The sequence below is a fragment of the Symphodus melops genome (genome assembly GCF_947650265.1).
Source record: "Symphodus melops genome assembly, chromosome: 17".
NCBI lineage: Eukaryota > Metazoa > Chordata > Actinopteri > Labriformes > Labridae > Symphodus > Symphodus melops.
The window spans coordinates 23,422,138-23,449,484 of NC_136707.1; the positions used below are offsets into that span (position 1 = coordinate 23,422,138).

A 27,347-nucleotide genomic window follows, 5' to 3' on the forward strand; every position below is an offset into this window, starting at 1 on the left:
CGCCACCTCTACAGGCTGTCTGCACGCCACCTCTACAGACTGTCTGCACGCCACCTCTACAGGCTGTCTGCACGCCACCTCTACAGACTGTCTGCACGCCACCTCTACAGACTGTCTGCACGCCACCTCTACAGACTGTCTGCACGCCACCTCTACAGACTGTCTGCACGCCACCTCTACAGACTGTCTGCACGCCACCTCTACCGTCTCTACAGACTGTCTGCACGCCACCTCTACAGACTGTCTGCACGCCAACTCTACGTCTCTACAGACTGTCTGCACGCCACCTCTACAGACTGTCTGCACGCCACCTCTACAGACTGTCTGCACGCCACCTCTACAGACTGTCTGCACGCCACCTCTACAGACTGTCTGCACGCCACCTCTACCGTCTCTACAGACTGTCTGCACGCCACCTCTACCGTCTCTACAGACTGTCTGCACGCCACCTCTACCGTCTCTACAGACTGTCTGCACGGCGTTCTCTTCACGCTTTGTGGACGTCCGTGGAGCAGATATGAAGATAACAAATGGTCAGCGTGGTAAACGGCGTCGGTGACAGCTGAAGGTATTTTAACGAGCGGTGCGGTCGCCGGGGAACACAGACGGATCAGCGCCGGCCAGGTGGCACTAAATGTTCCTCGCTCGGGTATCAGAACATCTGAGATCAGTCTGAGCAGCAGCTGCTGCGTTCCTCCTCGCCACGGCGTCCGGTTCCCTGCACATAACCACGGCAACTCGACACCCGCTTACATAATCCAATTTCTCCCACGTGTGTCAGCTCACTCTCAGTGCTGATGGAGCTGAATGATGTCATGAGGGCGGGGCCACTCAGCGGGGCGCGGCACACATGACTCACGCCCGAGCTGAGCGTGTTGTAAACTGTAAAAACAAGACGTGTTAAATAACGCGGCGTGCACGCAGCTTGCCGTGCATTTGAGTAGAGAGGGCGTGATCAGCTCCGGCGTGGATGCAGCACCGATCGATCGATCAATAAACAGACGAATGATGTGAGCCGCTCCTCGCAGTCGGAGCGTCACAGGAATGTGATTTGTCTGGACAGATTTCTCCGGGGAATGTGGAGATCTTTTCCATGAGAGGTGAGCGGAGCGCATCAGGACGTGTTCAGACACGTCGCTCTGCGAGCGAGAGAGAGAGAGAGAGAGAGAGACAGAGAGAGACAGAGAGAGACAGAGAGAGAGAGAGAGAGAGAGAGAGAGAGACAGAGAGAGAGAGAGAGAGAGAGACAGAGAGAGAGACAGAGAGAGAGAGAGAGAGAGAGAGAGACAGAGAGAGAGAGAGAGAGAGAGAGAGACAGAGAGAGAGAGAGAGAGAGAGAGAGAGAGAGAGACAGAGAGACAGAGAGAGAGAGAGAGACAGAGAGAGAGAGAGAGAGAGAGAGAGAGACAGAGACAGAGAGAGAGAGAGGGAGAGAGAGAGAGGGCGAGCGAGCGAGCGAGCAGCATGTTGCACAGTCAATAATTAAGTTTAGTCTGTAAGCTCTTTAAGAGGCTGCAGAGCGTTCGGTGCAGGACGACCACATGAAACCCGGCGCGGTCGGATGCGTCACCGACCCTGAAACGTGTCATCAGTGCAGAACGGCGATTTGAAGCTGCATAAAAACAACAACAACAAACGCCACCTCGAACCCAGATTTCTCGACCTAAAGTTTCAGAGAACTTTCCGCCTTCAGTGACGTCAACAAAACCGCCAATAACAGCAGAGAAACCACAACGTTTCACAAGCAGCGAGGAGTGACGAGGTCGTGCGCTGAGTCACAGGCGGCGTCCAGTTTGAGCACGTCTCAAGTCGTGTTGTTGGAAGAGCTCAAACAGCAGCGCTCTGTTCACACTGCTTACGTAAGGCGACCCATCCCTGTTAACACACACTTTCAGTTTACTGACACATCACACGCCAAGTCAGCGTTACATAAGGCCGTCCAACAGGTAACCGCCGCCGCCGGCCGACCGTTTACACACGCACGCCGTTTCTCAGCAGAGGTTTGGAGCTGCTGAGAGTTTAAATCCAACATCAACAAACACTCAGGAGCCGTGTACCGGGAGCGGAGCGGAGCGGCGTGCAGTCGTGGTGCACCTGGGCGCCCTGACACGGCGTCAGGTGCACGGAGAGCGGCGGGGTCTGCAGAGGTCAAAGAGCTCCAGAAACACTTTGTGACCTTTACGAAGGTCGACACGCCTCAGCTCGCGGCGAGTTCTTGAAGTTGACCTTCTGACCTCGAGTGTTCCTGCAGCTTTTTGACCTCTTCAAGGTGTCGCTGGACGACACAGCTGCACGAGGTTCAAACGTTCGACCTCCTCGCCGACCTCCAAGAATGACGGCGAAACGATGTTTGACACAGAGAAGGAGACGTTAACACGATGTGTGCACCAACGTAGCGTTAGCTAACAACAACAATAATAACGTCTGATGAGTTATTTATTATTCGCTCTGCAGACACGACGCAGGCATCCATGTTTTTTAGATTCCAGTGTTTCTGGGAAGTGGATCAGGATCTCTGCAGCACGGCGTGAGAGAAACCGCTCACACACACCGGAGTCTCTCCGTCGTGACCGTCTGAGAGGAAACGCTCCTCAAAGATCAGAAACGATCCAACGTGTGAGTGAACGCCCGACAGCCTGCAGCACGCCGAGCACGAGGCGTCAGTCCAACAGCTGACCTCACCTCCTCCGCTGCCAACAAACAAACAGACCTGCACACTCAGCGCTTCTCTCAAAGAACACCGTCGAGTATCCGGGCGTCTGATATCTGAAGAGATTATTAGAAATATTCATTTTTATCACGTCGATCGCTGAAGCTTTCAAACAGTCGATGAAAAGAGAAACATCAAAGACGAGATGGTCACATGGAAAGTAACCGTGCATCACCGCTCGTGTGTCCCTGCAGGGGGCGCTGCAGGAACACACGCCTCCTGACAAACCGTTACACGGCGCCCACGTGTCCATCAGCTCAGCTACACGCCTCATTGTGAATAACTCTTGTGGATCGGTCGGCGTTGACGCTCGGTTCAGTTCTGGATGAGGAGTTTTGACGTCATGTTGGCGAGCAGCTGATCCGCGGGGCGGAGATGACAGACGGGCTCTTTTTGTCCTTTTCATTTACAGTGTGATCATAATTCTCTCTTTGCATAAACATCCTTTGTGTGTCATTGATAACAAAGTGGAAAGCACTTAAGTCGGGGCGTTCACACTTTGCATCAACACGGCGCTTCAGGTCTGACCTGCACGCCTCATGCACACGCTCTCTCTGCACACTTTCATCTACCTGCAGCTGTTTCTGTTTAAGCACCCATATCAACAAATATTCTCTTCATCTTCATCATCATCATCATCATCATCAGGAGGACGAAGAAAACGTTGATTTATTACAGGAGACACGGACCTGCTCTTCACCTGGCTCAAACAAACAAAGCGAAACACACGTCTGTATTTTTATTTTTATATGTTTAAAATCTTTCTTGCGTTCGTTTACGCCGCGGCTCGGAGAGAAACGTTTGGTACGACCGCCACGTTGACTTTATAAAATCGGGAATTCAATGTACGCTGCAGTCTGTCACTAATCGCTCCGTAACGTTACTTTTGACCGGCAGGTCGAGCACAGAAACACGCGCACATAGAAGCTGGTGGGAGCTAATGCTAATAGCTCTGTGTGCTAACGTCCAACAACTGGGTCTTCTCTTCCTCTCGGGGTTAAGATGAGCCTATCAGTCGGCTTCATTGTCGTTCAGATGACTGACGTCATCAGCTCTCCAACACCGTGGACCGCCAACACGGGCGCCACGGGATTCATCACGGCGGTGGAAGCGAACGCAGGAAGATAACTGAAGTACAGACGGACGAACCTTTTCACTGAAACTAACTCAGGCACAGCTGACGACCTTGACCTTCGATCAGAGGCGCCGCACGTCTCGTCTATTATCGGAGTAACTTCCCGATCAATCGGCCGCAGCTTTCAGCGATCGTTTGATGATGCTGAGGGAAATACGACGCCGTCTCCGCGGGCGTTTAAAACAAGCAGCACGACGACGTGACGCCTCTTTACTCAGACTAGCATGAACCTCTGATAAGCAGCAGCATCATTCGCACTGGATTGTGGGACGTGTAGTTCCTCGACTTCGCAAGAGAAATACGTCCACGGTCTTCCACCGTTAGCCTTTAGCCTCAGCTTGTCAGCGCTGTTTTCGATCTGCGAGTATCGAGGTCGCTGCACGTCTCTGCTCCGACGTCGACTTCTTGATTTGAGGATTTTAGTGAAACTCAAACAAAGGATTTGAACTTTGAACTTTACCTCTGGTCATTGCTGAGCTCTTTAGCTTATAGTCACACGTTCATGTTGGTTCATCAACACCTCTTTCTTATTTTACTGAAAACTTCACATGTTGAGCTTCGTTTTATTTTCTCCAAAGTGCAAAAACATCGCAGGAAGAAAAGGTTATGTAAATGTAGTTTCCCACAGAGATCATTAACCATGCAGTAGGTTAATCAGGCCAGCAGGGGGCGCTCATTCAAAACAAACAGGATGACATAGAGGCTGTCGGGGAATCACGGGAGTGATTCTCTCTTACTAGATGTAAACTCTGCTGGAGGTCGGGCGCGTTAATGCGTGTTGATGTAGAGAGTGAAGACGTTCTCAGCTCTGAGTCTCACAGACGAGTAAACACAAGTGAACCTGACTGCAGGGAAAACTTGTTAAAACATTAAGAGGTCGACGCACACCGACGAGCAGCTCCTGCTTCGTCTACGAGCGACAAATCTCACAACTTTTTATTTCAATGACCCAAAAAATCATGAAGAAAAGTTCATTTATAGTAATAAAGATATTTATGTTTTTTTCTCTCACTACATTATTATTTCTCTCCTGCAGCGTTCATTACGATGACATTCATACAGATGATTATTATTAATTACTTTACGTACAGAGAAGTTAACAACACTGTGCAGCCCCTAAAGCAGGGGTGACCAAAATATGGCCCGGGGGTCATTTGCGGCCCTCGAGGGGATTTTTTTGCGGCCCTTGACTTCAATTGAAGAATCAGAAGATTTTGTCCCGAGGCTTCATTCAGATGACATCAAGTTATTTTTCATTTTTCATGTTAGCGAGGACTGAAATATATTCAGAAAACAGAAAATGTTCAGTAAGTTCACTATTTTCCACATTTTTTTATCAACTATGAAAATGAACATTTGCATATTTTCAGCAAACAATCAGACTTGTTGTTTAACCGTATAATAAACTGAGATAAATACAGAAAGATTTTACAAATACATTTAACACATTACAGACTTGATTCTGAAAAAATAAAACCTAATAAAAAAACAAAGAAGTACAAAAAAACTAAGTATTTTATGTTCATTTATTAAAGGGTTTCTTTTGATTCTGAACTACAAAGTATTTGTACTATTTTTTCAAAAATTAGAACAATAGTTTCTCCCTGTAATTATTTATTATATATATTTACATTATTTTTTGTAGAGTTCAAAATACAAAAAGTTCTTTACACTATTAATTAAAATATTACAAAAACAAACTTGTGGCCTGTGAGAGATTCTAACAAGGAGAAAAAAGGTTTGAACTCCTCTGAAATAAATGAATCTTTTGTCATTATTTGTCTCAGTTTGTAAAATAAAATGTTATTCGTTTCATCTCTGTATTATGATCCAACTGTTTCCTGTTACAGCTGATTTAAACCTGTTCTGTGTTAAATTCTTTCATATTTAATAAATCAATAAAATATAATTATGAAATAAAGTAAAGATATTGAAGGTCACTGAGTCCATCTTTACACAGGCTTCATGTTCAGTTATTTTCAGCTAACAGCCTTTTTTAGCCTGCTAGCTTCGAAGCTAATGTGGCTAACAGTGAACAGCTGATCCATCAGCAGCTCGAGCCCAGCAGGTAAACCCGTTCACACCTTTATGGACAAACATGCATTTAGTGTCTCCTGTTTTTAACTCACCCAAATAAATGTCTCCAAATGATCCACTTCCTATCTTCCTGCCCAATCTGTACCGGTTTCCAACTCGCAACTCCATTATATGTCGAGTAGCTAGCTCGCGCGCTAGCTCCAAAAATATCCCAGAAAAATGTTCAGTTATTGAGTTATAGATGTATAAAAATCAAAAACAGGCACAAACACTGAGGCTTTCAATCACTCTGGGAGGTGAATTATTCCTTCCGTGTTTCGTCTTCGGATGAAATCGGCTCTCCCGATTTTTCGCCGCTTGTTTTAAAACCCTAATGAAGTCATATTGTGACAATACGTGGCTCGTTAGAAAGGTCGAAGTGTGTACTTTATGCTCTTTATGTTTTTAAAAGCGCTTCTATTTTTTTCTCGGCGGATGATGATGGATTTTGAAGACTTTACAGCTCGGCTTGACTCATCTTCCTTTGGCTTCTCTCTGCTCTGTGAGGGATCCTGGTTCGCTAATCTGATGGAGGCGTCTGACGTCACTTCCCGGCTAGATAGTTACGTCGAGCCGTGACGGAGATGCTTTCAGTGGAGATGGGACAGCAGGTACCACGACCGGTAACAGCAGCAGGATCACAGTCTAGAGGACGAGAGGTAATGTGTGTGTGTGTGTGTGTGTGTGTGTATATATATATGTATATGTATATGTATATGTATATATATATATATGTGTGTGTGTGTGTATATATATATATATATATATATATAAAACTATATATTACATATATATTACGACATTACAACAGTACATTACGACAATATATATATTTGTATATATATATATATGTGTGTGTGTGTGTGTGTGTGTGTGTCCATGCTAATAAAGCCCCTTGAATTTAATTTAAATATATTTTTATTTTATATTAAGAAAATTACAGACAAGATAAGGACCAAGGAAAAAATGGTTTGACTTTTTCTCAGACGTTTATTCTGATTTAACGCGACACGACGATACCAGCGTCAAGCCTCAAGTGGACACTTGGTGAACTGCAGGATTTTGCACTTCTTCATCGGCTTCATTTTTGAAGACGGGAGGCTGCTGATTGATAACAACACAATATCACATGTTACAATATCATACAATACGTTACGTTACGACAAAGCTGACACGATACACTACAATACGTAACATTGCTGCATGCTACAAAATGCAAGCATTATACATTTCAGTCTTTATTCTCAACATTTCAACTGTTTATCTTTGTTCATGATATTCTCAACACTAATCAAGGTTCAAGGTTCAAGGTTCAAGGTTCTTTATTGTCAATTCCAAAATATGTCAGACATACAGTGAAATCAAAATTACGTTTCCCCCCTCCCCACGGTGCAATGTAGATAAAAAAGGTACGGTAAATAAAATAAAACAAGGTAAAAAAGATAAATAATATTTACATTAATTAAACCTAAATGTGCAAAAAGTACAAAGTTAAATAAAACGGAATCTAAAAATCCAGATCATCTGACTTTATTCTGATAATCCTGAATTTATTTACAATATTTGACTTGTAACTTGTTCAACTGCTCTGCTTTCAATATCACTCGCACACTGAAACCATCATACTGTATCACTGCCAACAGAAGAAGATATTATTTATAGCCGCCGCCATCTTTGTCCTTCAGTCTCGGTTCCTTTGGTTTACTGCTCGGGACTCATCTCCTCCGGGACAGGGTGTCTGCACCGCATAACAATAAGAGGCTGGTTCCTTTGTCCAGCTGGCTTCAGTCCACCTCTCTAAAAACCAACAACGAAGAGTGACCACTAAAAACACCCAGCCAGTGTTCATCTCATTTATATCCTTATTTCTGTTATTCCAAGTAAAAACTCAACTTCATCCCAAAACAACGCAGATTAAAAAACTCAACCTTACGTTCTGAAAGTCACGTATAATGTTGTTGTTAAAGTAAACAAAAAGAAAGCAACACTTCCTGTACTTTGGGTATTTCTTAGTTTTAATAAGGAAGTGTTGCTTTTATTCTGAAGGGCTGTGATCGGAAGTGTTTTGAGCTGCAGGAGGAAAAGCTCCCTCTGCTTCCTCGATCTCCTGTCACTTTGTTTCTTCGATGTTTCTTCGGATGAGTTGGTGATCATGGCTCTGAACGCAGACGTGAACAAGCTTCTTCCTCTGCGGAGGAAGCGAGACGAGGAGGACGGCGGAGACGTGCGCGTGAAGAGAGACAAAGGTGACGTCAGCAGGTAAACTTGCTGCCCTCGTTCACTTCCTCTTTACCTGTGCTTCACCTGTCAGTTTATAAAGCTCCCCAAAAGAACATTATCATGCTTTTGAGCTGGTTGCTCACCTGCAGGTTATTAACAGGTTAATTATTAACACGCACAGGTCACTGGGGTCAGGAGGAGTTCACGTGATTGGTTGAAGTTTAAAGCGTGAAGTTAGCAGGAAGCAGACAAACATCATTTCCTCCAAAAGACTTAAAAGTGAAACATAAATAAGAACTTCTTTAAACATTTTATTAATTTTATTTATTTAACCTGAAGAGACTAAAAAACCTTCAACAACAGTTTTTACATGTTTAGTTTTCTTTGATATTCTTCGTGGGAGAATGCAAATGTGTTATTTCAGTTGACCTTCAGGGCCACCGTAGAACACTGAAAGTCCTTCCCTGTTATTTAGAAAGGTGAAGAAACGTCTCACGACACGTATGACCTCCTCGTTCTCTCCGCAGGTTGGAGTCCTGTTTGGATCAGCCGATGGATTCAGGAAGTATCCATGAGGTCATCAGGTACACGCCCTCTCCTCTCTCAGGTGAGCGAGTCTGCTTCATGGTCCGTCTTAGAAACCGCCTCGCGCCGACAGTCATTTAATTCTCCCCTCTCAGCCAAACATTACGACGTGGACACCACAGAACCAATCAGCGGCGCTCTCACCACTTTGGTCGAGCTGTTGTCGTGGAAACGGAGCGAGGCGAACCCCTTCAATGTGGCGACGGTGCCTCTGGCCCCTCGGGAGCCTCCTCTGGCCGAGAGTCCACGGCGAACGATGTTGTCCCATGACATGATGGGCGGTTACCTTGACGACAGGTGAGGACAGACGATCAGGTCAGACGTGCGTGTCTGAAGCTCTTCGGCAAACTGCCAGTTTGTCATGTGGGTGTTTTTTGCCCTTTCACGCGACTCACAGGTCGAGAACCCGAGGTTCTACTTGTGGTTCCTAACGCTCACACCGTCCCTCTCTGTGATCTCTTCTCCTGTGAAGGTTTGTTCAGGGGACTCACGCAGAGGCTCCGTACGCCTTCTACCACTGGCAGCACATCGACGTGTTCAACTACTTCACACACCACCTGGTGACGATTCCTCCCGCCATGTGGACCAACGCCGCTCACAAACACGGAGTGGTCATGATCGGTGAGTGAGTTTGATTTCAGGTGTGGGGACGTTGAGGTTGGACCTGACCGGGCCTCCTGCTGTGTTCTCAGGGACGTTCATCACTGAGTGGACAGACGGAGCGGCGATGTGCGAGTCCTTCCTGAAAGACGAGGAGTCGTACCGAGCCGTGGCCGATAAACTCGTCCAGATCAGTCACTGTTACGGCTTCGATGGCTGGCTCATTAACATCGAGAACAGCCTCAGTGTGAGTGTCCTTAAAGTCGACCTCTTCTGTTGGAGTAATCCCAGGATTCGCCTGCAGAGGGCGCTAAACGGCTCATTCTAAAAATGAGCTGATATGAAACCTCTTACATTCACTCTCCTCTCCCCTGGCAGCCCTGCAGCGTTCTGCTACTTAAGAGCTGGCCAATCAGAAGAAAGTGTGCGCTTGGGGAGGCGGGCCTTAAAGAGACAGTGGCGTTTATGTTTTGATGTAGCTGAACGTGGCGCTCTGCCCTCTTCTCTGCAGGAGGGGGCGCTGAAGAACACGCCGCTGTTCCTGCGTTACCTGAGCGACCAGATGCACCTGAGGGTGCCTGGAGGTTTGGTCCTTTGGTACGACAGCGTGATCGATACCGGGCGTCTGCAGTGGCAGAACGAACTCAACCAGAACAACAGGTGGAGTTCATTTAAATAGTCACATGATCGTCAGTGTCTGATCCCGGCCCCTGTGGAGGGGGCGGGGCTTCATTTCAGGCTCGTGGTCGCCTGTTTTGAAGCTGCTTTGACATTTTGTCCTTCTCTCGTCATGACAGGATGTTTTTCGACGCCTGCGATGGTTTCTTCACCAACTACAACTGGACCGAGCAGAACCTGGAGTGGATGAGCGACTACAGCGGCATCACGGGTCGCAAGGCCGACGTCTACATCGGGGTGGACGTGTTCGCCCGAGGCCAAGTGGTGGGAGGGAAGTTTGAAACAAACAAGGTACGAACAGACGACCTTCAGGCTGCGTGTCTGTCTTCAGATCAGTGACGGTCTGCGCTCTCTCTCCTTCTTCTGTTCTGCAGGCACTCGAAGTCATCCGAAAACACAACTTCTCCGTCGCCATCTTTGCTCCGGGCTGGGTTTACGAGACGCACGAGGACAAGAGCGAGTTCCGCAAAAATCAGGACAAGTGAGTGTGGGGATGTTTTGTGAAGTCGTGCAGCTGCTCCGTACTCGCTGAAGCGCGGTGCATGATCTCTGTTTCACATCCTGCAGGTTCTGGGCTCTCCTGTCAGACCACCTGTACGTCCATCGACCGTCTTTGTCCCTCCCCTTCATCTCCTCCTTCTGCCAGGGCTTTGGGAAGGCCCTCTACTGGAGAGGACAGGTACTGACACATCCAGTGTTTTCATGAATCTCACCAGGATGCATCAAACAAACAGCAGAATGTTGTGTTGTGTGTGCAGCGAGAGACGGAGAGGAGCTGGTTCAACCTGAGCGCTCAGGAGATCCAGCCTTTATATTACCACGCAGAGCTGGAGGGCGGAGCCTGGCTGCGAAGCCGCGGCTGCTCTGAAGACGCCTGGAACGGAGGCAGCTCGCTGCTGCTGGACGGACTCATCCCCGCCGCGCACGCCTCTCCAGTGTGTGTGTGTGTGTGTGTGTGTGTGTGTGTGTGTGTGTGTGTGTGTGTGTGTGTGTGTGTGTGTGTGTGTGTGTGTGTGTGTGTGTGTGTGTGTGTGTGTGTGTGTGTGTGTGTGTGTGTGTGTGTGTGTGTGTGTGTGTGTGTGTGTGTTTCTCTGCTTTAAGTTCAGATCTTTATCGCAGCAGCTCTCACAGTTGTTGGTTTGTGTCTCTCAGGTTCTTCTCGCTCCACGTTCCCCTCGCTGCAAAGACTCTGCTGAGCGTCGTCTACAAAGCGTCTGCAGGGATCTCCGTGTCTCTGGAGCTCAAGACCACAGACGCGAGTCTGTGCACGCACGTGGACGTCCAGGATGTCCAACGTGAGTTTCTGACTCTGCATGTGAGGAAAGTCAGACATGTTGGAAGCTTCTTTACTTAAAGCAGAAGTTCAGATTGTAAGAATGTCGCCCTGTGAGCGCCTGGCGTTTTTTAAAGGCAGAGAAGAACGAAGCTCTTCTGTGCTAAGATTATTAAATTTATAATCCCCGGGGGGGAAATCAAAGGCACACAGAGCAGCTCTACTAAAAAGTGTGAAGATGTTAGTAGAAAGTTAAAATACAGAATAGTAAATATGAAGTTAAATACCAAAAGAAGGTAAAAATGGACAGTAATCAGAATGAAGACGTAAACAGATGTAATGCATGCAGATCAATATAAACATAATCAAACTGCATTAGGGGGTGAAGCTGCAGGCACACACTCAGTTTGTGGTTTGTTTCGCTCACCGAGCGGCGTCGTCACTGGGTTGGATGTTTCTCGTGTTCACGTCTGTGTTTTGTGTCTTCAGTCATCAGCGTGACTCCGGAGCAGCTGGACGAAGAACAGCAGCTCTTCAAACAGTTCTCTCAGCTGTGTGGGAGTTTGATTCCCTCAGGCTGGACTGTCAGGTAAGCAGCTCCTGAGGTGAGTGACGGCTGTGTTGAAGGGTTTCTGACGAGGTCCGCTCTCTGGGTCCAGGTGCTCTCAGCTGGAGCTTCGTGGTTGTGCTCTCAGAGAAGTTTGTTTGAGCATCCGGCGGGACGGCGAGCCCGAGGACACGGCGTTCAGCTGCAGGCTGGGACAGATCATGGTGAGAGGAGATTTTAGACCTGACGTCGTCTGTTTGTGCACGAGCCCAATGAACATGAGTCCTCTCTCGCTCTCTCTCTCTCTCTCTCTCACTCGCTCGCTCTCTCTCCACCAGCTGTTGGACGTTTCCAGCCTGCAGGTTCCTCCTGAGCTCATCCAGGGTTTGTGCATTTACGACGTGGTGTGGTTTCGTGGTGTCGGTCCCTCACTGGAGTCCACCTCTCCCGGTCTGATCCTGAACGCCACCCTTCGCTGGGATTACCCGACTCACCTCGTACAGTACTTCAGGGTGTACTGGAGGCGTCTGAGAGGACCTGATCCCAGGATCCCCGCGGGCCCGCTGGTTCTGGTGGGCCGAGCGTATTCCAATCTTTACAGGGTCACGGAGCTGAAGGTGCAGGAGCCGCCCGGCCTGATGGAGCTGGTGGTGGAGCCGGTGATCAGGAAGGACTTCCAGATCCCAGAGAACCACTGGGGGAGGAGGAGCCTCAGCTACACAGAGGACTCCGCATGAGGACTAAAGAGTGATTTATATATCACATTAATCTTACATATCGCTCCTTTAATGGTCAATATTGGTCATAAGATATTAAAAGGAAAACTATCATTCCCTTTAAATATCACAAATTGTATCCGAGTTCCACTATAAATGAGATATTTTAAAACAGGAAATATAACGGCTCTTTTTAAGCTTTTGAGGGAACTCAAGGTAAACGAGAAGGATTCAGTTATAAAGCTCTTAAGATGTACTGTAACATACAAGTGCGTTTTATACTTCCATCATTACTGACTGTATGTTGGATGTGTTGTGTAAGATAAAGTAGACTTTTTGATAAACAAGCAATTTGTTTATATTTTATTTGGACCATAATAATAAATTATCATGAACTACTCGTCTTCTTAGATGAGCCTGACACAAGTATGGTCAACTTAAAATAACTTGTACATCAAAAAGAAGACTGTTAAAACTCCTGCAGTACCTGGAGTGTCCACTAGAGGCTGGCTGCATACAGCCTGTTTTTACAGCAGACAAGAACATGACTCCAGCGCCCCCTGCAGGGACACACAGGCTTGTTCTTTCGTCTGAGGTTTAATATCTTTGCACATAAGAAATAACATTTAGATTCATGCTTCGTTCATTCATGACGGTTCAGATCGGCCTCCGACAGAAACGAGGATGAGAAGTATTTAAAAAAAAAAAAGTATTTATTTTGGCTTCAATTCATGTCAGTGCTGAAATTAGAAAACCAGGATTCTACTTAAGATAGAATCTGTTTTTGGTCGAGCAGGAAGTGAAATATAAAAACGTTTTGTAATCTTCGTTGTTGTCAGAGCCATTCCAGCTGGCGTCCTCGATGGGGGGAGGGGGGGGGGGGGTTTAGCTCTGCTGGGTGATCATCTTCAGCATCTGCAAGGCCATGGGTCCCTGATCTGAGGGGATCTAAGGAAAAAAATATATACAACAGGTTCACTCCATGTGTACCTCTTATAATTCACTTAGCAGACCCTCCCCCTCCCCCCCAAAGCACGTATATAGAGAATAAATACAACACAAACAGGATCTTCAGGAAGTACACGCATGTACTGGCAGGAAGTGACGAGAGGTAAAACACACTGATGACAGCTGTCATCCAAACCATCCTAAAAGGTACTGCAGGCGCTCATAAAGAGCCGGGTCTTTAGCTTTTTCTTAAAGGTGCAAAGGGAAATTTGTTCCACCACCGGGGGGCGACAGAGTGTCTCGCTAAGGCCCTGTTATGAAGGTTTGAACAGCGGAGTGACTGAAAAGAGCGTGAATAACTGCTGGAGTCAACGTCTCACCATGTGTCCGGCTTTGAGGATCCAGTAGAAAGAGAAGTTCTTATGAGTCTTGACGAAAGCGCCCGTCACACCGGGGGAGGCGGGGTCATCCAAAGCGGTCCACCGTAACTTGTTAAAGCCAGGTAGCCCCTCCCACTTCAGCTTCTTCACCCACAGCTCCTGACCTGTGAGAAAGCAGATTCACTGATGTGTTCACACAAAGGCTGCAGCAGAGCAGGAAGCAGCTGACTGATAAGTTACCCATGGTGTCCACGATGAGGTCCAGCTGCCCGTTGTAGACGGTGACGTTGACTCCGGCCTCGAGCAGCTGATCGACCACGTCCACCACGGGCTTCATGAAGTCTCCGGCCATGTTGCTGAACACTTCGTCTGCCTGACCTGAACACACGGCGACAGACAGAGAAACAGGAAACGCTGACTCAAGAACGCAGCTCAAACCAGATGAAACACGGCGGAGACGATGTACCTCCCCAGGTGACGTTCTGAGGGATGATGACCAACTTCTTCCTGATTGGTCCGTTCATCAGCTCGCTCAGTGATTGGCTGTGGAGGGGCTGAATATGGCGGCGTGTCTGCAGAGCTGATTGAGAGAGAGAGAGAGAGAGAGTTAAAGATGGTGGATGAAACGAGCGTCGGCCTCTTTGATCGCAGCGGCGTCTCACAGATGAAATCTTCTCCGGCTGAAGCCACGACTCGCTCGTCCGGCTCCTGCGTCAGGATGTTGTAGAAATTGACTCCATTTGTGTTCTGACAAATAAAAACGACAACATTAAACCACATAAATCATGAAGTTTATCTTTAAAACAAACCAGAATGAAAATATTTGAACTGATGGTTGACTGGCGTCCCACAGGGCTCCATACTGGGTCCCATTTCATTTATAACATTACATCAAATCCATGCTGCTGCTATTGAACTGGTTCATTGTTATGCAGATGAAACCATCATTGTGATTAACTCCGACCTGCAGCCTCTCTGATCGTGAGCGTCAGACACTCACCTGCTCCACCACCGTCTCAGTGACTGACCACAGCTCCGTGGCCTTCTCAAACTGCTGCTGCTCCACCGCTCTCTTCACGGCGTCCGCCGCGTTGCTGACGTCCGTCAGGCCGAAATCATCCAACAGAGACTGAACAGACAAACAGAAAGAGTCAGACGGACACCCAGCGGAGCGGCGTGACACCAGAACGTGTGGTTACTCACGGTGGTGTAGAGGTACGGTCCCCAGGTCATGACCGAGTCTGTGAGAGAAACATCTCAGAGTCAGTCGACGCTGAACAGGCTGAACAGTGACGGGTTCATACGTGAAAGAGCGAGTGATACTGACCCAGAGGAGAAATCCACGAGTCTCCGAGCGCCACACCAGCAAAGTTACACTTCAGTGACCCGTGTGCGACGGCCTGAACGAGACCAGACGAAGGGTTAAAAATGAGCTCGGTGACGCCGGGCAGTTCAGCAAACAGCAGCAAGAAGAGGAACATGTGCGACATGTTGGTGCGTTCACAGCTCCGGAGATTTGCAAAGTTTAAGGTCGTTTAAAAAAAGAAGAAGAAACCCTGAACTTCATTTTGACATTTTCTTACTCAAACACTCGTCTGTGTTGTGAGATAAATGAAGGTTTAGAACAGGACGGATTGTCTCGCTTGTTTATAGACCTGCAGTAACTCGTAGCAGTGTTTCCCAAATAAACGTTTTTGGTAGAGCGAGGTTTCACCTTCCTGCTTATTTACTGTTTTTTCCGTTTGTTTACTTTTCAATTGTTGTGGGCTTCCCGTCACGATGCTATGAATTCTGGGTAATTCCCCTCACACTACGTCTGCAGATATGCACACTCACTGAAAGGGTGCATAAAGAGCTCGTCAAGTCAGCGAGAGATCCCTAAACCGGTGAGCGTGTGAGCGTGGACATCAAGTTGCAGCCTGACTCACCTTCGTCAGCTCCAAGGAGATCGCAGCGGCCATTTTCCCTCCGTAAGACTCGGAGAAGATGTAGAAAGGGACGTTCTGCCCGGGAGACAAGAGGACAGACCGCGTCATTATTAGTTCATTATCATTAGTTCTTTGTGCTCTCCTTGTGTTGTGTTCATGACTCGTTGGAGATAGCAGAGCCGGGGACAGTGACGAGTTGTCCTACCTGAAACTCCGCCTTGTCTTTGAAGAAGTGCTGCAGCAGCACCAGCATGTCTGACGCCACCATGGACACGTCGGTGGCGTAACCGTCCGGGCCGTCCACGTAGCTGAAGCCGGTGCCCACAGGGTTATCCACGAACAATACACTGGCAGCCTGGACCTGAGAGCGCACACGCACACGTTAACATGCTAACAAAAAAAACAGTTAGCTTAAAACATGAAACACCAAAGTCTTACCCAGCTGGTCTTCCTGGGCTCCAGGTTCCTGTTCAAAGGTCCGATCTCCTCGAAGTTCCCAAATCCAGTTCCTGATCCTCCTGGTCCGCCCTGAAGACACAAAACCACCTCGTCATGTTTAAAGAGAGCAGCAGGGGCTCGAAGGAGCTAAAAACACTGTTCCTCTTTAGCAGGCTGAATAAAGAGCAGCACCGGTGTTACTCATCGTAAAGTCACAAGAACACAGAGCGTCAGCTTTAAACTGTGGGAGGCGTGTTCGAAGCATCAACATGTCAGACACACGCTAAACACGCTAAACGCTGCTTCATGTCAGGATTCAAACAAACATGTAGATGGACAATATATCTGAATATTTATGGGGAGTAAAGAAAGTTTGACGGTTAGCTTTTATTTAAAGGTCAGCTGATATCACTGACCTGTAGGAGAGCAACTCAAGTACAGGGGGGGGGGGGGGGGGTGGGGGAACCTGTCAGACAGGGATTTGAACCAGGAACCTCCTCACTGGGAGGCAAACATTGCATCACTGCGTACAGTAGCTCCAATTCAGGATTTATTTTCTCATGTTTTTATGTTTGGACTCGTCAGGTGACTTTGGCTGATATGAGACAGACACACCTGATCACGTGACCGTGACCTGAAGACAGACACGCGGGAAATGACCTGACCGATAAACAACAACAACATGCACACACGTGATCTCACCTGCAGCCACATGACCAGAGGAAGATCCATGCTGTGTGCAGACGGACTGTCAGCATAATACAGCCACCAGAACATGTGGGCCCCGTCCCTCACCTCCACATAGTCCCAGGCCTCTTTACCGGACAGGGGACCGGAGAGACCTGCGGAGGACACACACACACACACACACACACACACACACACACACACACACACACACACACACACACACACACACACACACACACACACACACACACACACACACACACACACACACACACACACACACACACACACACACACACACACACACACACACACACACACACACACACACACACACACACACACACACAAAGCTTCGTAATAAATAAAACAGAGTTACTTTCGGTTTGTCAGTCGGCTGAATCGACGCAGTGACTCGTTTGTTTACTCCTCCTGTCTGACTTTATTTACCCAGAATTCCTCACACCCAGGAGCTTTATAAGGCGCCACGTGCAGGTGTTTAAGCCTTACCTGTGTTGACGATGAGGAGGAGAACAAACAGCAGCCCGCAGCTCCTTTCTGTCCGGATCATTGTTACACAGCTCGTGAACGGTGACTCCGCTCTCTTCAGCTTCTCAGCTTTAGTACCAGCAGATCACATGACCACACCCGAGGTCAGCTGACTCACCCCCCCCCCCCCCCCCACACACACACACACACACACACACACACCACCACCACCACTGTATGAATCACAGTCGAGAAATCTGTTGATATTTAAAAGAAGAATGTCTTAAAACTTTTAAAGTTTAGACTTTAAACTTGTGAAAAACATTCTGTGACGTTTCTTTTTGTCCAATCAGGGCTGAGTATTTCCTAAAACCCCAGGATACGTAAATATATCATGATCTACACTGATTTTGGATAATGACCACGTCCAGCTGTTCTCTATGCTTTATAATACAGCAAACCTTAAATCACTTCAATTCAATTTATTAAATCAAAATCACGACGTTTTGTGACGTTTAATACTTTCTTCTTCCTCTGAGCTCTCACTTAACACAAACTATGACAGATCCATTTTATTTATTAAAAACTGGATAATGTCAAAAAATAATTTTGGGTTTATAAAGACAGAAAACATTTTAATTTTTTACATTTTTTCTTTATGAAACAGACTCGTTTTTCTTCGTGAGAGTCTCCACACCAGCAGAGGGCAGTGTTGAGAAAGAGTTGTCTTTAGATCAATTAACTGAAACTACATATCCGGTCACTGGCCTTCAAAATAAAAGACCAAACACTTTTTATTATCGATGCCATGACTGTACAAAGAAATTACAGATTTTTTTTGGTAGGATAGAAGTTTTAATCTTCCTTAATTTTTTAGTTCAATGCCAAATCAATTTCTTTAAAAATAACACATGGACAGTAAAAATAACAAAAGCATTAAGAATCATATTAAGACAGAGGGAGGAAACGTAACTGAAAGACGGAATATTAATGCATAATAAAGCCACAAAACTGTAAGTTTAAAGTTTGACAAATGAGAGTTTGTCAATTTTTTTAATTAAATATCATTCAAAAATGGATTCATCTCGACAACTTTATTCTGAAAATCCCTATCGGAAATAGTGCCCTTTTAGCCGGTGGGACACGCGCTGGCAGTGTGTGTGTGTGTGTGTTTTGGTTTGTTATCATCGTCGTGATGGCCGCTCGCGGTGATCACTTTATCCGCGTGCGGTTACTCTTTGATTACCCGCCGCCGGCCGCTGCGGACTGCCGGATGTGCTGGCTGCTCGTGGACCTGAACAGGTGTCGCGTGGTGTCGGACCTGGAGAGTCTGATCAGAGAGAAGTTCGAGTTCAGCCGCAGAAGCATCCTGAACCTGTTCATCGAGGACTGCTACCTGCCGCACACCGAGAGCGTGCACGTGGTGCGGGACAACGACAGCGTCAGGTGACGTAGACGTGTTTATAATGCAGGTGGTCATGTCACCTGGAAGCAGGGGCGAGTCTAGAGTGTGTTGGGGTCCGATCATAGCCCCCCCCCCCCTGTGCCCACGTTATAGTAAATGTGCTTCTCTTCGGTCTTGTTGTCCAGGGTGAAGTTGGGTCATCTGGCGCCGGTGAACGGACACAGCAGCTCTCCGGTTTCAGGCGGTGAAACCTGCAGAAAGAGACGGAGACCTGCAGAGGAGGGCGGAGCCGGAGAGACCCAGAAGAAGAAGAAGAAGAAGAAAAGAAGAAGAAGCGATGGAAGTCAGGAGAGGGTCGACGAGCAAGCTGGAGGCGAGAGCAGCACGAAGTCACAAGAAAAGCACAAAGAGAAGAAGAAGAAAAGGAAGAAGGAGGCAGAAGAGAGCGGCGCCGCTGTCACGCCGAAACCTGCTCCGACCAAAAAGACGCCAACGAGCGTCGAGCACCCGGTGAAAAACACCAAGAAGCTCCCGGCAAAACCACAGAAAGCCTCTTCTTCAGACTCCAGCAGCAGTGAGGACGAAGCTCCCAAAAAAACCGTGTCCCAGAAACCAGCTCCTAAAACCTCCACGCCTGCTGCCTCCAAGGTTCCTCCGACTACGAAGAAACAAGCTCCGCCCCCTCCGTCTTCCTCGTCGTCTTCAGAAACGTCGTCTGATGACGCAGAAAACCCGCCGAAAAAGAAACTTTTAAACTCTGCCATCCTTAAGAAAGCTGTAAATGGTGACCCTCGGCGTGCTCCTCCTCCTCCTCCTCAGGCGTCCACAAACTCTGCACAGAAACCGTCCTCGAGCGCGGCGGCGCCCCCTACTGACAAACCAGCGCAGTCCTCCAGCTCGGACAGCGAAGAGGAGATCCAGCTGGTTATCCGACGGCCGCTTCAGCCCGCTCAGCAGCTGGGCCGCGGTTTGGGAGTCCACTCGCCAGGGAGAGGTCGTGGGCGGGGTCAAATGGGAGGTGGGGGCCCCGCGGGGAGAGGGAGAGGGAGGGGCGAGGGACTAGGAGGCGTCAGAGGGCACAACAACTTTGAGTTTAACTATAATGGAGGCACAGAGCCGTCCTATCAGAGCGACTCACTGACCAACACGTCGTTGGTCATACAGGTCAGTCTGCTCGTCATGTGATGAACGTGTCTGCTCACTCGTTCACCTTCGCACCATGTTTCACTATTATTAACGACTTATTTCCAAACTAATTTAAAACCATCTCCTGTTTTTATGCGTCTCTGTCTGCAGAACGGAACGGAAAGTGTTCCCAAAAAGGACTACAGCTCCTTGCCGCTGTTAGCCGCCCCCCCTCAGGTGGGACAGAAGATCGCCTTCAAGGTGAGTCTGTTTTTTTGCTGACCTGTGCCGTGTTGAAGCACCTTCACAGAGTCACGGAGCGTCTACGCCTCGTTGCATCTTCCTCTGTTTAAAGACGCACGTCATCCTGCAGGATTACCTATAAACCCCTCTATTTCAGCCCTGCTCAGAACAGGCTGTTTCTGTGTCTGTAGCTTTAAATATGTAAATGAGCTGTGTCTGGCCACGCCCCCTCTCTGGAAGGGCTCGGGTGTACTCGCTGCTTTCTGGCTCCATGTCCTATTGTTTACGGTGAGAAGGCAGACTCAGAGGGCAGAACCAACACCTAGCTGTGGGAGTGTCACCCACCTGGGGGAGGGGCTACTGCCCTTTGTGATGTCATGAAGGGAACATCTCCAAACGGCCTGTTTGAGCACACATGTTCTGAACAGTGGAGCAGGCAGAAGACAGAGAGGATGGACTGTTCTCATCATTGGAGGGTTTGGAGACAGAGTAGAGACCTTGAATACGACCGACCGTCTTTCTGAGTCGTCTTCAAATAACAAATTAGGACACAAATAAAAGAAGTTAGTTTCAGACATTTAGAGTTTTCATCGTGTGTGATAATAAAGGTCTCATCTTCATTTCATGACTTTCTCTCTCCGTTTGTTCAAAGCTGCTCGAGCTGTCAGAGGACTACACTCCTGAGGTCTCAGAGTACAAGGTGAGTGTCACCAGGTCTGCTGTGTGCTTTGGATACTGATCATGACAGGACGTCTTAATCACACCTGAATAATCACACCTGAATAATCACACCTGAATAATCACACCTGAACAATCACACCTGAACAATCACACCTGAACAATCTCGCCTGAATAATCACGCCTGAATAATCACACCTGAATAATCACGGCTGAATAATCACGCCTGAATAATCACGCCTGAATAATCACACCTGAATAATCACGGCTGAATAATCACGCCTGAATAATCACGCCTGAATAATCACACCTGAATAATCACACCTGAATAATCACACTTGAATAATCACACCTGAATAATCACACCTGAATAATCACACCTGAATAATCACACCTGAATAATCTCACCTGAATAATCACACCTGAATAATCACACCTGAACAATCACACCTGAACAATCACACCTGAATAATCACGCCTGAATAATCACGCCTGAATAATCACACCTGAATAATCACGGCTGAATAATCACGGCTGAATAATCACGGCTGAATAATCACGGCTGAATAATCACGCCTGAATAATCACATCTGAATAATCACACCTGAATAATCACACCTGAATAATCACACCTGAATAATCACACTTGAATAATCTCACCTGAATAATCACACCTGAATAATCACACCTGAATAATCACACCTGAATAATCTCACCTGAATAATCACACCTGAATAATCACACCTGAATAATCTCACCTGAATAATCACACCTGAATAATCTCACCTGAATAATCACACCTGAATAATCACACCTCTGTTCACCTTGTGGCTTCTTGTTTTAGGAGGGACAGATTGTGAGCTTCAACCCGACAAACAAACTGGTGGAGCTTGACCTCCTCAGCACGTCTCAAGGTTAAACAACAGACTCGTACAACATTCATGACACTCTGACACGTCCACGTGCTGAAGCTTGTTTTCTCCCTCAGCTCCTGTAGAACCCGGGAAGTTCGACCTGGTTTATCAGAACGCCGATGGTTCAGAGCGGGTGGAGTACGCCGTGTCCAGAGGATCCCGGGTAAGACTTTACACAAAGCTGCTGTTGAAGTAATTATGTCATTTTAATGTGAACACAAACATGCTCATCTGTGTGTGCTGGAGTCAGGGCATGGTTAGCCTAGCTTAGCATCAAGACTGGAAGCAGGGGGAAACAGCTAGCCTGGCTGGTGGGCGGCATCATTTCTCCCAGATAGATGGGGACGCATATCATTAGCTCGATGCTAACTCAGTCTGGGAAATGCCATTGACTGGTTAACAGAGTTAGCATTTTACTAAGTAAGTGAGTTTTAGGCGACATGCTCTAAACTGTCTGATGATCATTTTACCTTTCCAGTGCTGACAGATCTTAATGTCTTAATTTAGACGTTTGTCTCGTGTCTCCTCCTTCAGGTGACGGAGCGATGGGAGACTCTGCTGGAGCCTCGACTGATCATTTAAATCAGAAGCTAATCAGAGATCAAGAGTCGGGAGAAATATTTGTTTTTCCCCTGGAACTAAATGCTTTTACGTTTTTTAAGTGATATGACTGAAAGTATCAGTCTTATAAACTGTTTTTCTAATAAAATACTGCAAAGAGAACTTTTGTGTTTATCAGCTGGTTTCTTTCAGGAGGAGAGAGAGGTGTTAAAATGTCCTGAATTCTTAAATTGATTGTTACAATGAAGAGTTGGGAAGTTTATTTTTATTTTTTATTATAATTACTTATAAGTCTGCATGTTCTCCCCGAGCATGCGTGGGTTCTCTCTGGCTTCCTCCAACAGACCAAAGAAACGCTCATTAAGTTAATAACACAGGTTAATTTTCTCAGTCAACCATCCTCAAATGTTGATCAATGGGGTGAACACTTAAGTTTAGACTCCTGCAGTTCCTGGAGTATCCACTAGAGGCTGGCTGCAGTACCTGGAGTGTCCACTAGAGGCTGGCTGCAGCAGCACAGGAAGTCACATACACACCCATTCAAACAGCCTGTTTTTACAGCAGACATGAACATGTTTACAGCCTGCTTCAAAAAACCAAATAGGTGTGATTAGCTCATGTCTCCATCCACACACACTGTACGGGGGAATGTTTTGATGACTCAGCAGTTCTGATTGGATGAAGGATCAGAGTTATTCACAATAAGGCGTGTAGCTGAGCTGATTGACAGGTGGGCGTGGCCTCAGCTCCAGCTCTCAGCCTGTCGTTAGCTCGACTCAAAGTTAGCCTGAGACAGCATTTCCAGCACGGAGACCGCCATCCATGGGACACACGGGGGACTCCAGCGCCCCCTGCAGGAGCACACGGGGACTCCAGCGCCCCCTGCAGGGACACACGGGGGACTCCTGCGCCCCCTGCAGGGACACACGGGGGACTCCTGCGCCCCCTGCAGGGACACACCGGACCTAATCCACTGTCCAATCTCCAAAAAAAAGGTGTGAGGGATTTTAATATAAAAGTCCCTGTTTGCTGTTGTTGTTTACCGAAGCTGTAAATCGACATACATCCAAACATATCATTGACTCAACACAACATTTTTTTACAGACAATCTTCTCGGAATAACTTCGCTGAATTGAGATCTTAAGAAAAACAGAAACGTTTTGGGGGTTTTTTTTATATCCAGAAATCCTGTATGGATGTTTGTCCTCTTAGGGCTTCTGTACATTTTCTGACTTGTTTTATTTTAATAAATATCATGAAGGAAACGTCTTAATGAATCCTTAGCTGGTGGTGTTATTAGCAGAACTATATTTTAAATTTATATATTTTATATTTTTAGGTCTCGATAGTGAAATCTTTCTCCCGCACCCAGAATCCTTTTTTTCTTTGCCTTTTTTAAGGGCGCTGCGGTTACACACCTGGATTATTAATTAGCAGCTGGCTCGTGACGTAATGCCACGTGCCCTAGTCGTAAATCATCGCCTTTTTCCGGAGCGTCTCGCGCCTCTCGAGGAGACGACGCAGCTGATGTCACAACGCCAGTCGGTCCGGCGGAGCTGAGGATGAGGAGGATGATGGCGGCCGTCAAGTCGATGTTCTAACAGTCAAGAATCCGCGTGAAGCCCTCACGAGGCCAGGTGAACATGGAGGGGCGCGTGTGTCCGGACCAGGAGCAGCTCATCGGCCTTCTGAAGAGGCTGAAGGAGGTTTTCGACGTGTGTGACGAGGATGCTGACGGCTTCATCCGGGTGGAGCACCTGGTGGACCTCGGGCTCCAGTTCGGTCAAGGAGACGAGGAGGTGAGATGAGGAGAGAGGAAGGAAGGAAGGAAGGAGATCTGTGACATGTTTCCTCTGTTTATAATCAAATGAAGTTTGTCTGAAACACACGAAGAGAAGGTGAATGAGTAGCACGTGCAGCCTGATGGACCTCTGAGATTAGCTGTGCCATGTTTTTAAAGTCCCAGGTGAGCTGCAGAGGTGCACTCACCTTATAAAGGACTACATCCAGCTGCCATGTTTGATTCGTCACTATCAGGAGCTCTGCTGTGTGTTTTAAAGTCATTAAAGCAGAATCAGGTCACGTGAGGTGAGTTCAGGTGTAATGGGGCACTTTGTTCGTTTCCTTCTTGTAGCGATGCACCGATTGGATAAATCAGGGCCGATATCGATACCGATGTTTGATGAACGATGGCGCCGATTCCGACACCGATGTTTCACGACTTCTCTCGGTGTCACAGCTGATTTCCTCGTTCTCTGCCGTCCGTTCGCTGCCTCTCGAGTCAACACGCCAGCAGCGCCGCTTTACTCTGCTCTGTTTTCATATTCACTGCAAATCTATTTTCCAACGGCGCTCGCCGCAAGACGCTTCAAGCTGGACAGAACGGATCGAGCGCCCAATCAAAACGAAGACGTGGAGGCTGATGAGGAATCATGGGAGTGACCGGAGCGCTCTGCAGCTTAGTGTTTACAGTCCGTGTTCAGACTCTCTCAGTCATTAGAGATTCTCACAGCGTGCAGGTGAGAGCAGACGTCTGCAGGTGAGAGCAGACGTCTGCAGGTGAGAGCAGACGTCTGCTCTCACCTGCAGACGTCTGCAGGTGAGAGCAGATGTCTGCAGGTGAGAGCAGACGTCTGCAGGTGAGAGCAGACGTCTGCTCTCACCTGCAGACGTCTGCAGGTGAGAGCAGATGTCTGCAGGTGAGAGCAGACGTCTGCAGGTGAGAGCAGACGTCTGCAGGTGAGAGCAGACGTCTGCAGGTGAGAGCAGACGTCTGCAGGTGAGAGCAGATGTCTGCAGGTGAGAGCAGACGTCTGCAGGTGAGAGCAGATGTCTGCAGGTGAGAGCAGACGTCTGCAGGTGAGAGCAGACGTCTGCAGGTGAGAGCAGACGTCTGCAGGTGAGCTTCAAGGTGACTGCTGGCTGTACCTGCACAGAGCAGCACCTCCTGATGTTTAATCCTACAGTTTATTTAAAGATTTGTTTTATTCCCTCGTTCGTTTAAAAACTTGATTGTGAGCTTTAAACTCCATCTGAAAGTCTTTTTCTAACAGGATTCAGTTTGTTTGTTTTTAGACTCAATCGTCTGCAGGTCGTTTGCTGAGATTGTCGTCGTGCATGTTGAATCCTCGACATCAATAGTTTTCGATGTTTCTGAACTCAGTAGATCCTGACAAAGGGAGGCCGCTCTAAACGGGTCACTGTCACGTGCACGAGCCTCCTTCCCCTTTGCACCCGGGGAAAACAGCGATCAGAATAATGGTCTGTGACGCCGGGTCATCCCGTCATCGGTCCTGAGCGTGCGGGAGAAACGCTTCCTCACAGTGAGAGCAGATTTCCCTCTGAGCCGTCATGGCGGCTGAGCAGCGCGGACACGTCACTAAAAATAACTCACAGGAAGCTTCTTCTTTATCGCCCTCCCCTCTCCTCACGCGGCGCCTCTCATCTCTGTGTGCTCTGTCGCCATGGACACCGCAGCTTCATGGGGGGAGGCTGCGAGCTGATTGGTTGTTTTTGAAGAAATGAAATGAAAGCGGCCAATCAGACGAGAGTCTGGATGCAGAAGATGTGTGTTTACATTTTGTGGGATTTAGGAAACGAGACGATCAGTGAGTTCTTTAAGTGCATCTTTGTTCCTCACGTTTACACACACGAGGACAACATGGTGAAATGTGCAAGAGAGGAAGGAAGGAAGGAAGGAAGAGAGGATGGAAGGAAGGAAGGAAGAGAGGATGGAAGGAAGGAAGGAAGAGAGGATGGAGGGAAGGAAGGAAGAGAGGATGGAAGGAAGGAGGAGAGGATGGATGGAAGGAAGGAAGAGAGGATGGAAGGAAGGAAGGAAGAGAGGATGGATGGAAGGAAGGAAGAGAGGATGGAAGGAAGGAAGAGAGGATGGAAGGAAGGAAGAGAGGATGGAAGGAAGGAGGAGAGGATGGATGGAAGGAAGGAGGAGAGGATGGAAGGAAGGAAGGAAGAGAGGATGGAAGGAAGGAAGGAAGAGAGGATGGATGGAAGGAAGGAAGAGAGGATGGAAGGAAGGAAGAGAGGATGGAAGGAAGGAAGAGAGGATGGAAGGAAGGAAGGAAGAGAGGATGGATGGAAGGAAGGAAGAGAGGATGGAAGGAAGGAAGAGAGGATGGATGGAAGGAAGAGAGAAAGGATGAAAGGAAGAATAAGAGGAAGGATAGATGGAAGGAGGGAGGAACCAAGGAAGTAAAAGAGGAAGGAAGGAAGGAAGGAAGGAAGAGAGGATGGATGGAAGGAAGGAAGGAAGAGAGGATGGAGGGGAGGAAAAGAGGAAGGGTGGAAGGAAGTAAAAGAGAGGAGGAAGGAAGGAAGAGAGGATGGAAGGAAGAGAGGAAGGAAGAATAATAGAGAGGAAGGATGGAAGGAAGGAAGGAAAAAAAGAGGATGGAAGGAAGAGAGGAAGGAGGTAGGAACCAAGGAAGTAAAAGAGGAAGGAAGGGAGGAGTTGTTGACGTGTGTCAGCGCGTGTTTCTGCGGGATGTTTGAGAGCGTGTCAGTGTTTGGTTTTTATGGCGTGGAGCTGCACAGCATGTTGACGTTTCCATGACGACTGTGAGCTCTCAGACGTTCGGCCGTGTGTGAGAGCGAGATAACCTTCTTATCTGCACAGGTCGACCACACTCGTAGAACCTGCGTGTTATTTTCACGGCTCCTGTAGACGGTTGAAGCGTGCGGCGGTGAGTCCTCGCCGTGTTTCTAACTCGCCTCTGATCTCTGCAGGTGAAGAAGCTGACCCGGTTCCTGGATCCGAACGCTCACGGGACGATCAACTTCAAAGACTTCTGTCACAGAGTGTTCGCCATCAAAGGTAAGGAATGCACGCCACGGCGAAGGGAACGAGGAGGGAAAACGTGGCGTTCGTATGAGGCGTTAGAGTGCAAGGCAACGTACAGGGAAAGATGGCTGAAGGAAGGAAGGGAGGGAGGAACTTCTTCCTTCCTTTCTTCCTTTATTCCCTCCTCACTCTTTTGCTTCCTTTAT

At 47.8% G+C, this 27,347-nt stretch overlaps 5 protein-coding genes across 6 annotated transcripts in view; 3 read left to right on the forward strand and 2 right to left on the reverse strand.

Moving 5' to 3' along the window:
* The window catches only part of csnk1da (casein kinase 1, delta a), an 11,252-nt gene extending 4,789 nt beyond the window's left edge, over positions 1 to 6,463 (reverse strand). Inside the window, exon 1 of the mRNA XM_079366433.1 lies at positions 5,975 to 6,463. Within this exon, the coding sequence (XP_079222559.1) occupies positions 5,975 to 6,050 (76 nt within the window). The 5' untranslated portion in view covers positions 6,051 to 6,463. The remainder of the gene's footprint in view (positions 1 to 5,974) is intronic.
* Positions 1 to 27,347, forward strand: part of rab11fip4a (RAB11 family interacting protein 4 (class II) a) — a 51,022-nt gene that overhangs the window by 17,862 nt on the left and 5,813 nt on the right. The window contains exons 1-2 of one of the 2 annotated variants that reach the window (XM_079366408.1): positions 23,783 to 24,139; positions 27,087 to 27,174. The exons of the other annotated variant lie outside the window; for it this stretch is intronic. Coding sequence (XP_079222534.1) covers positions 23,984 to 24,139; positions 27,087 to 27,174 — 244 coding nt within the window. The 5' untranslated portion in view covers positions 23,783 to 23,983. Of the gene's footprint in view, positions 1 to 23,782; positions 24,140 to 27,086; positions 27,175 to 27,347 lie in introns of those variants that run through there. 2 annotated transcript variants of the gene reach the window in all.
* engase (endo-beta-N-acetylglucosaminidase) lies at positions 7,968 to 12,887 on the forward strand. Its single transcript, XM_079366454.1, has 14 exons — positions 7,968 to 8,180; positions 8,669 to 8,748; positions 8,822 to 9,023; positions 9,199 to 9,347; positions 9,419 to 9,573; positions 9,838 to 9,986; positions 10,124 to 10,295; positions 10,379 to 10,485; positions 10,572 to 10,683; positions 10,763 to 10,947; positions 11,157 to 11,299; positions 11,767 to 11,866; positions 11,937 to 12,048; positions 12,163 to 12,887. The coding sequence occupies exons 1-14, from the start codon at positions 8,074 to 8,076 to the stop codon at positions 12,559 to 12,561; spliced, it is 2,172 nt and encodes a 723-aa protein (XP_079222580.1). The 5' UTR covers positions 7,968 to 8,073; the 3' UTR covers positions 12,562 to 12,887.
* On the reverse strand, positions 13,242 to 17,591 carry scpep1 (serine carboxypeptidase 1). The gene is made up of 13 exons (XM_079366427.1): positions 17,435 to 17,591; positions 16,937 to 17,076; positions 16,235 to 16,324; positions 16,002 to 16,157; positions 15,797 to 15,871; positions 15,196 to 15,268; positions 15,072 to 15,109; positions 14,869 to 14,997; positions 14,531 to 14,615; positions 14,335 to 14,448; positions 14,109 to 14,246; positions 13,869 to 14,032; positions 13,242 to 13,488 (listed from the first exon to the last, which is right to left on the reverse strand). The coding sequence occupies exons 1-13, from the start codon at positions 17,493 to 17,495 to the stop codon at positions 13,426 to 13,428; spliced, it is 1,326 nt and encodes a 441-aa protein (XP_079222553.1). The 5' UTR covers positions 17,496 to 17,591; the 3' UTR covers positions 13,242 to 13,425.
* coil (coilin p80) lies at positions 18,496 to 22,501 on the forward strand. The gene is made up of 7 exons (XM_079366411.1): positions 18,496 to 18,859; positions 19,004 to 19,982; positions 20,115 to 20,204; positions 20,839 to 20,886; positions 21,709 to 21,778; positions 21,853 to 21,941; positions 22,313 to 22,501. Exons 1-7 carry the CDS (start codon positions 18,609 to 18,611, stop codon positions 22,358 to 22,360), a joined length of 1,575 nt encoding a protein of 524 aa, XP_079222537.1. The 5' UTR covers positions 18,496 to 18,608; the 3' UTR covers positions 22,361 to 22,501.

Excerpts from the sequence above, each read along its gene's own strand:
- engase (XM_079366454.1), top strand. The coding sequence starts at position 8,074 with ATGGCTCTGAACGCAGACGTGAACAAGCTTCTTCCTCTGCGGAGGAAG. Across the intron at positions 10,948-11,156 it reads CACGCCTCTCCAGTGTGTGT|GTTCTTCTCGCTCCACGTTC; the intron begins GTGTGTGTGTGT and ends TGTGTCTCTCAG. Across the intron at positions 11,867-11,936 it reads CCCTCAGGCTGGACTGTCAG|GTGCTCTCAGCTGGAGCTTC; the intron begins GTAAGCAGCTCC and ends CTCTGGGTCCAG.
- scpep1 (XM_079366427.1), bottom strand. The coding sequence starts at position 17,495 with ATGATCCGGACAGAAAGGAGCTGCGGGCTGCTGTTTGTTCTCCTCCTC. Across the intron at positions 15,269-15,796 it reads TCTCCTTGGAGCTGACGAAG|GCCGTCGCACACGGGTCACT; the intron begins GTGAGTCAGGCT and ends GGTCTCGTTCAG. Across the intron at positions 14,033-14,108 it reads CCTCATCGTGGACACCATGG|GTCAGGAGCTGTGGGTGAAG; the intron begins GTAACTTATCAG and ends GCTTTCTCACAG.
- coil (XM_079366411.1), top strand. The coding sequence starts at position 18,609 with ATGGCCGCTCGCGGTGATCACTTTATCCGCGTGCGGTTACTCTTTGAT. Across the intron at positions 19,983-20,114 it reads ACACGTCGTTGGTCATACAG|AACGGAACGGAAAGTGTTCC; the intron begins GTCAGTCTGCTC and ends CTCTGTCTGCAG. Across the intron at positions 20,205-20,838 it reads GACAGAAGATCGCCTTCAAG|CTGCTCGAGCTGTCAGAGGA; the intron begins GTGAGTCTGTTT and ends GTTTGTTCAAAG.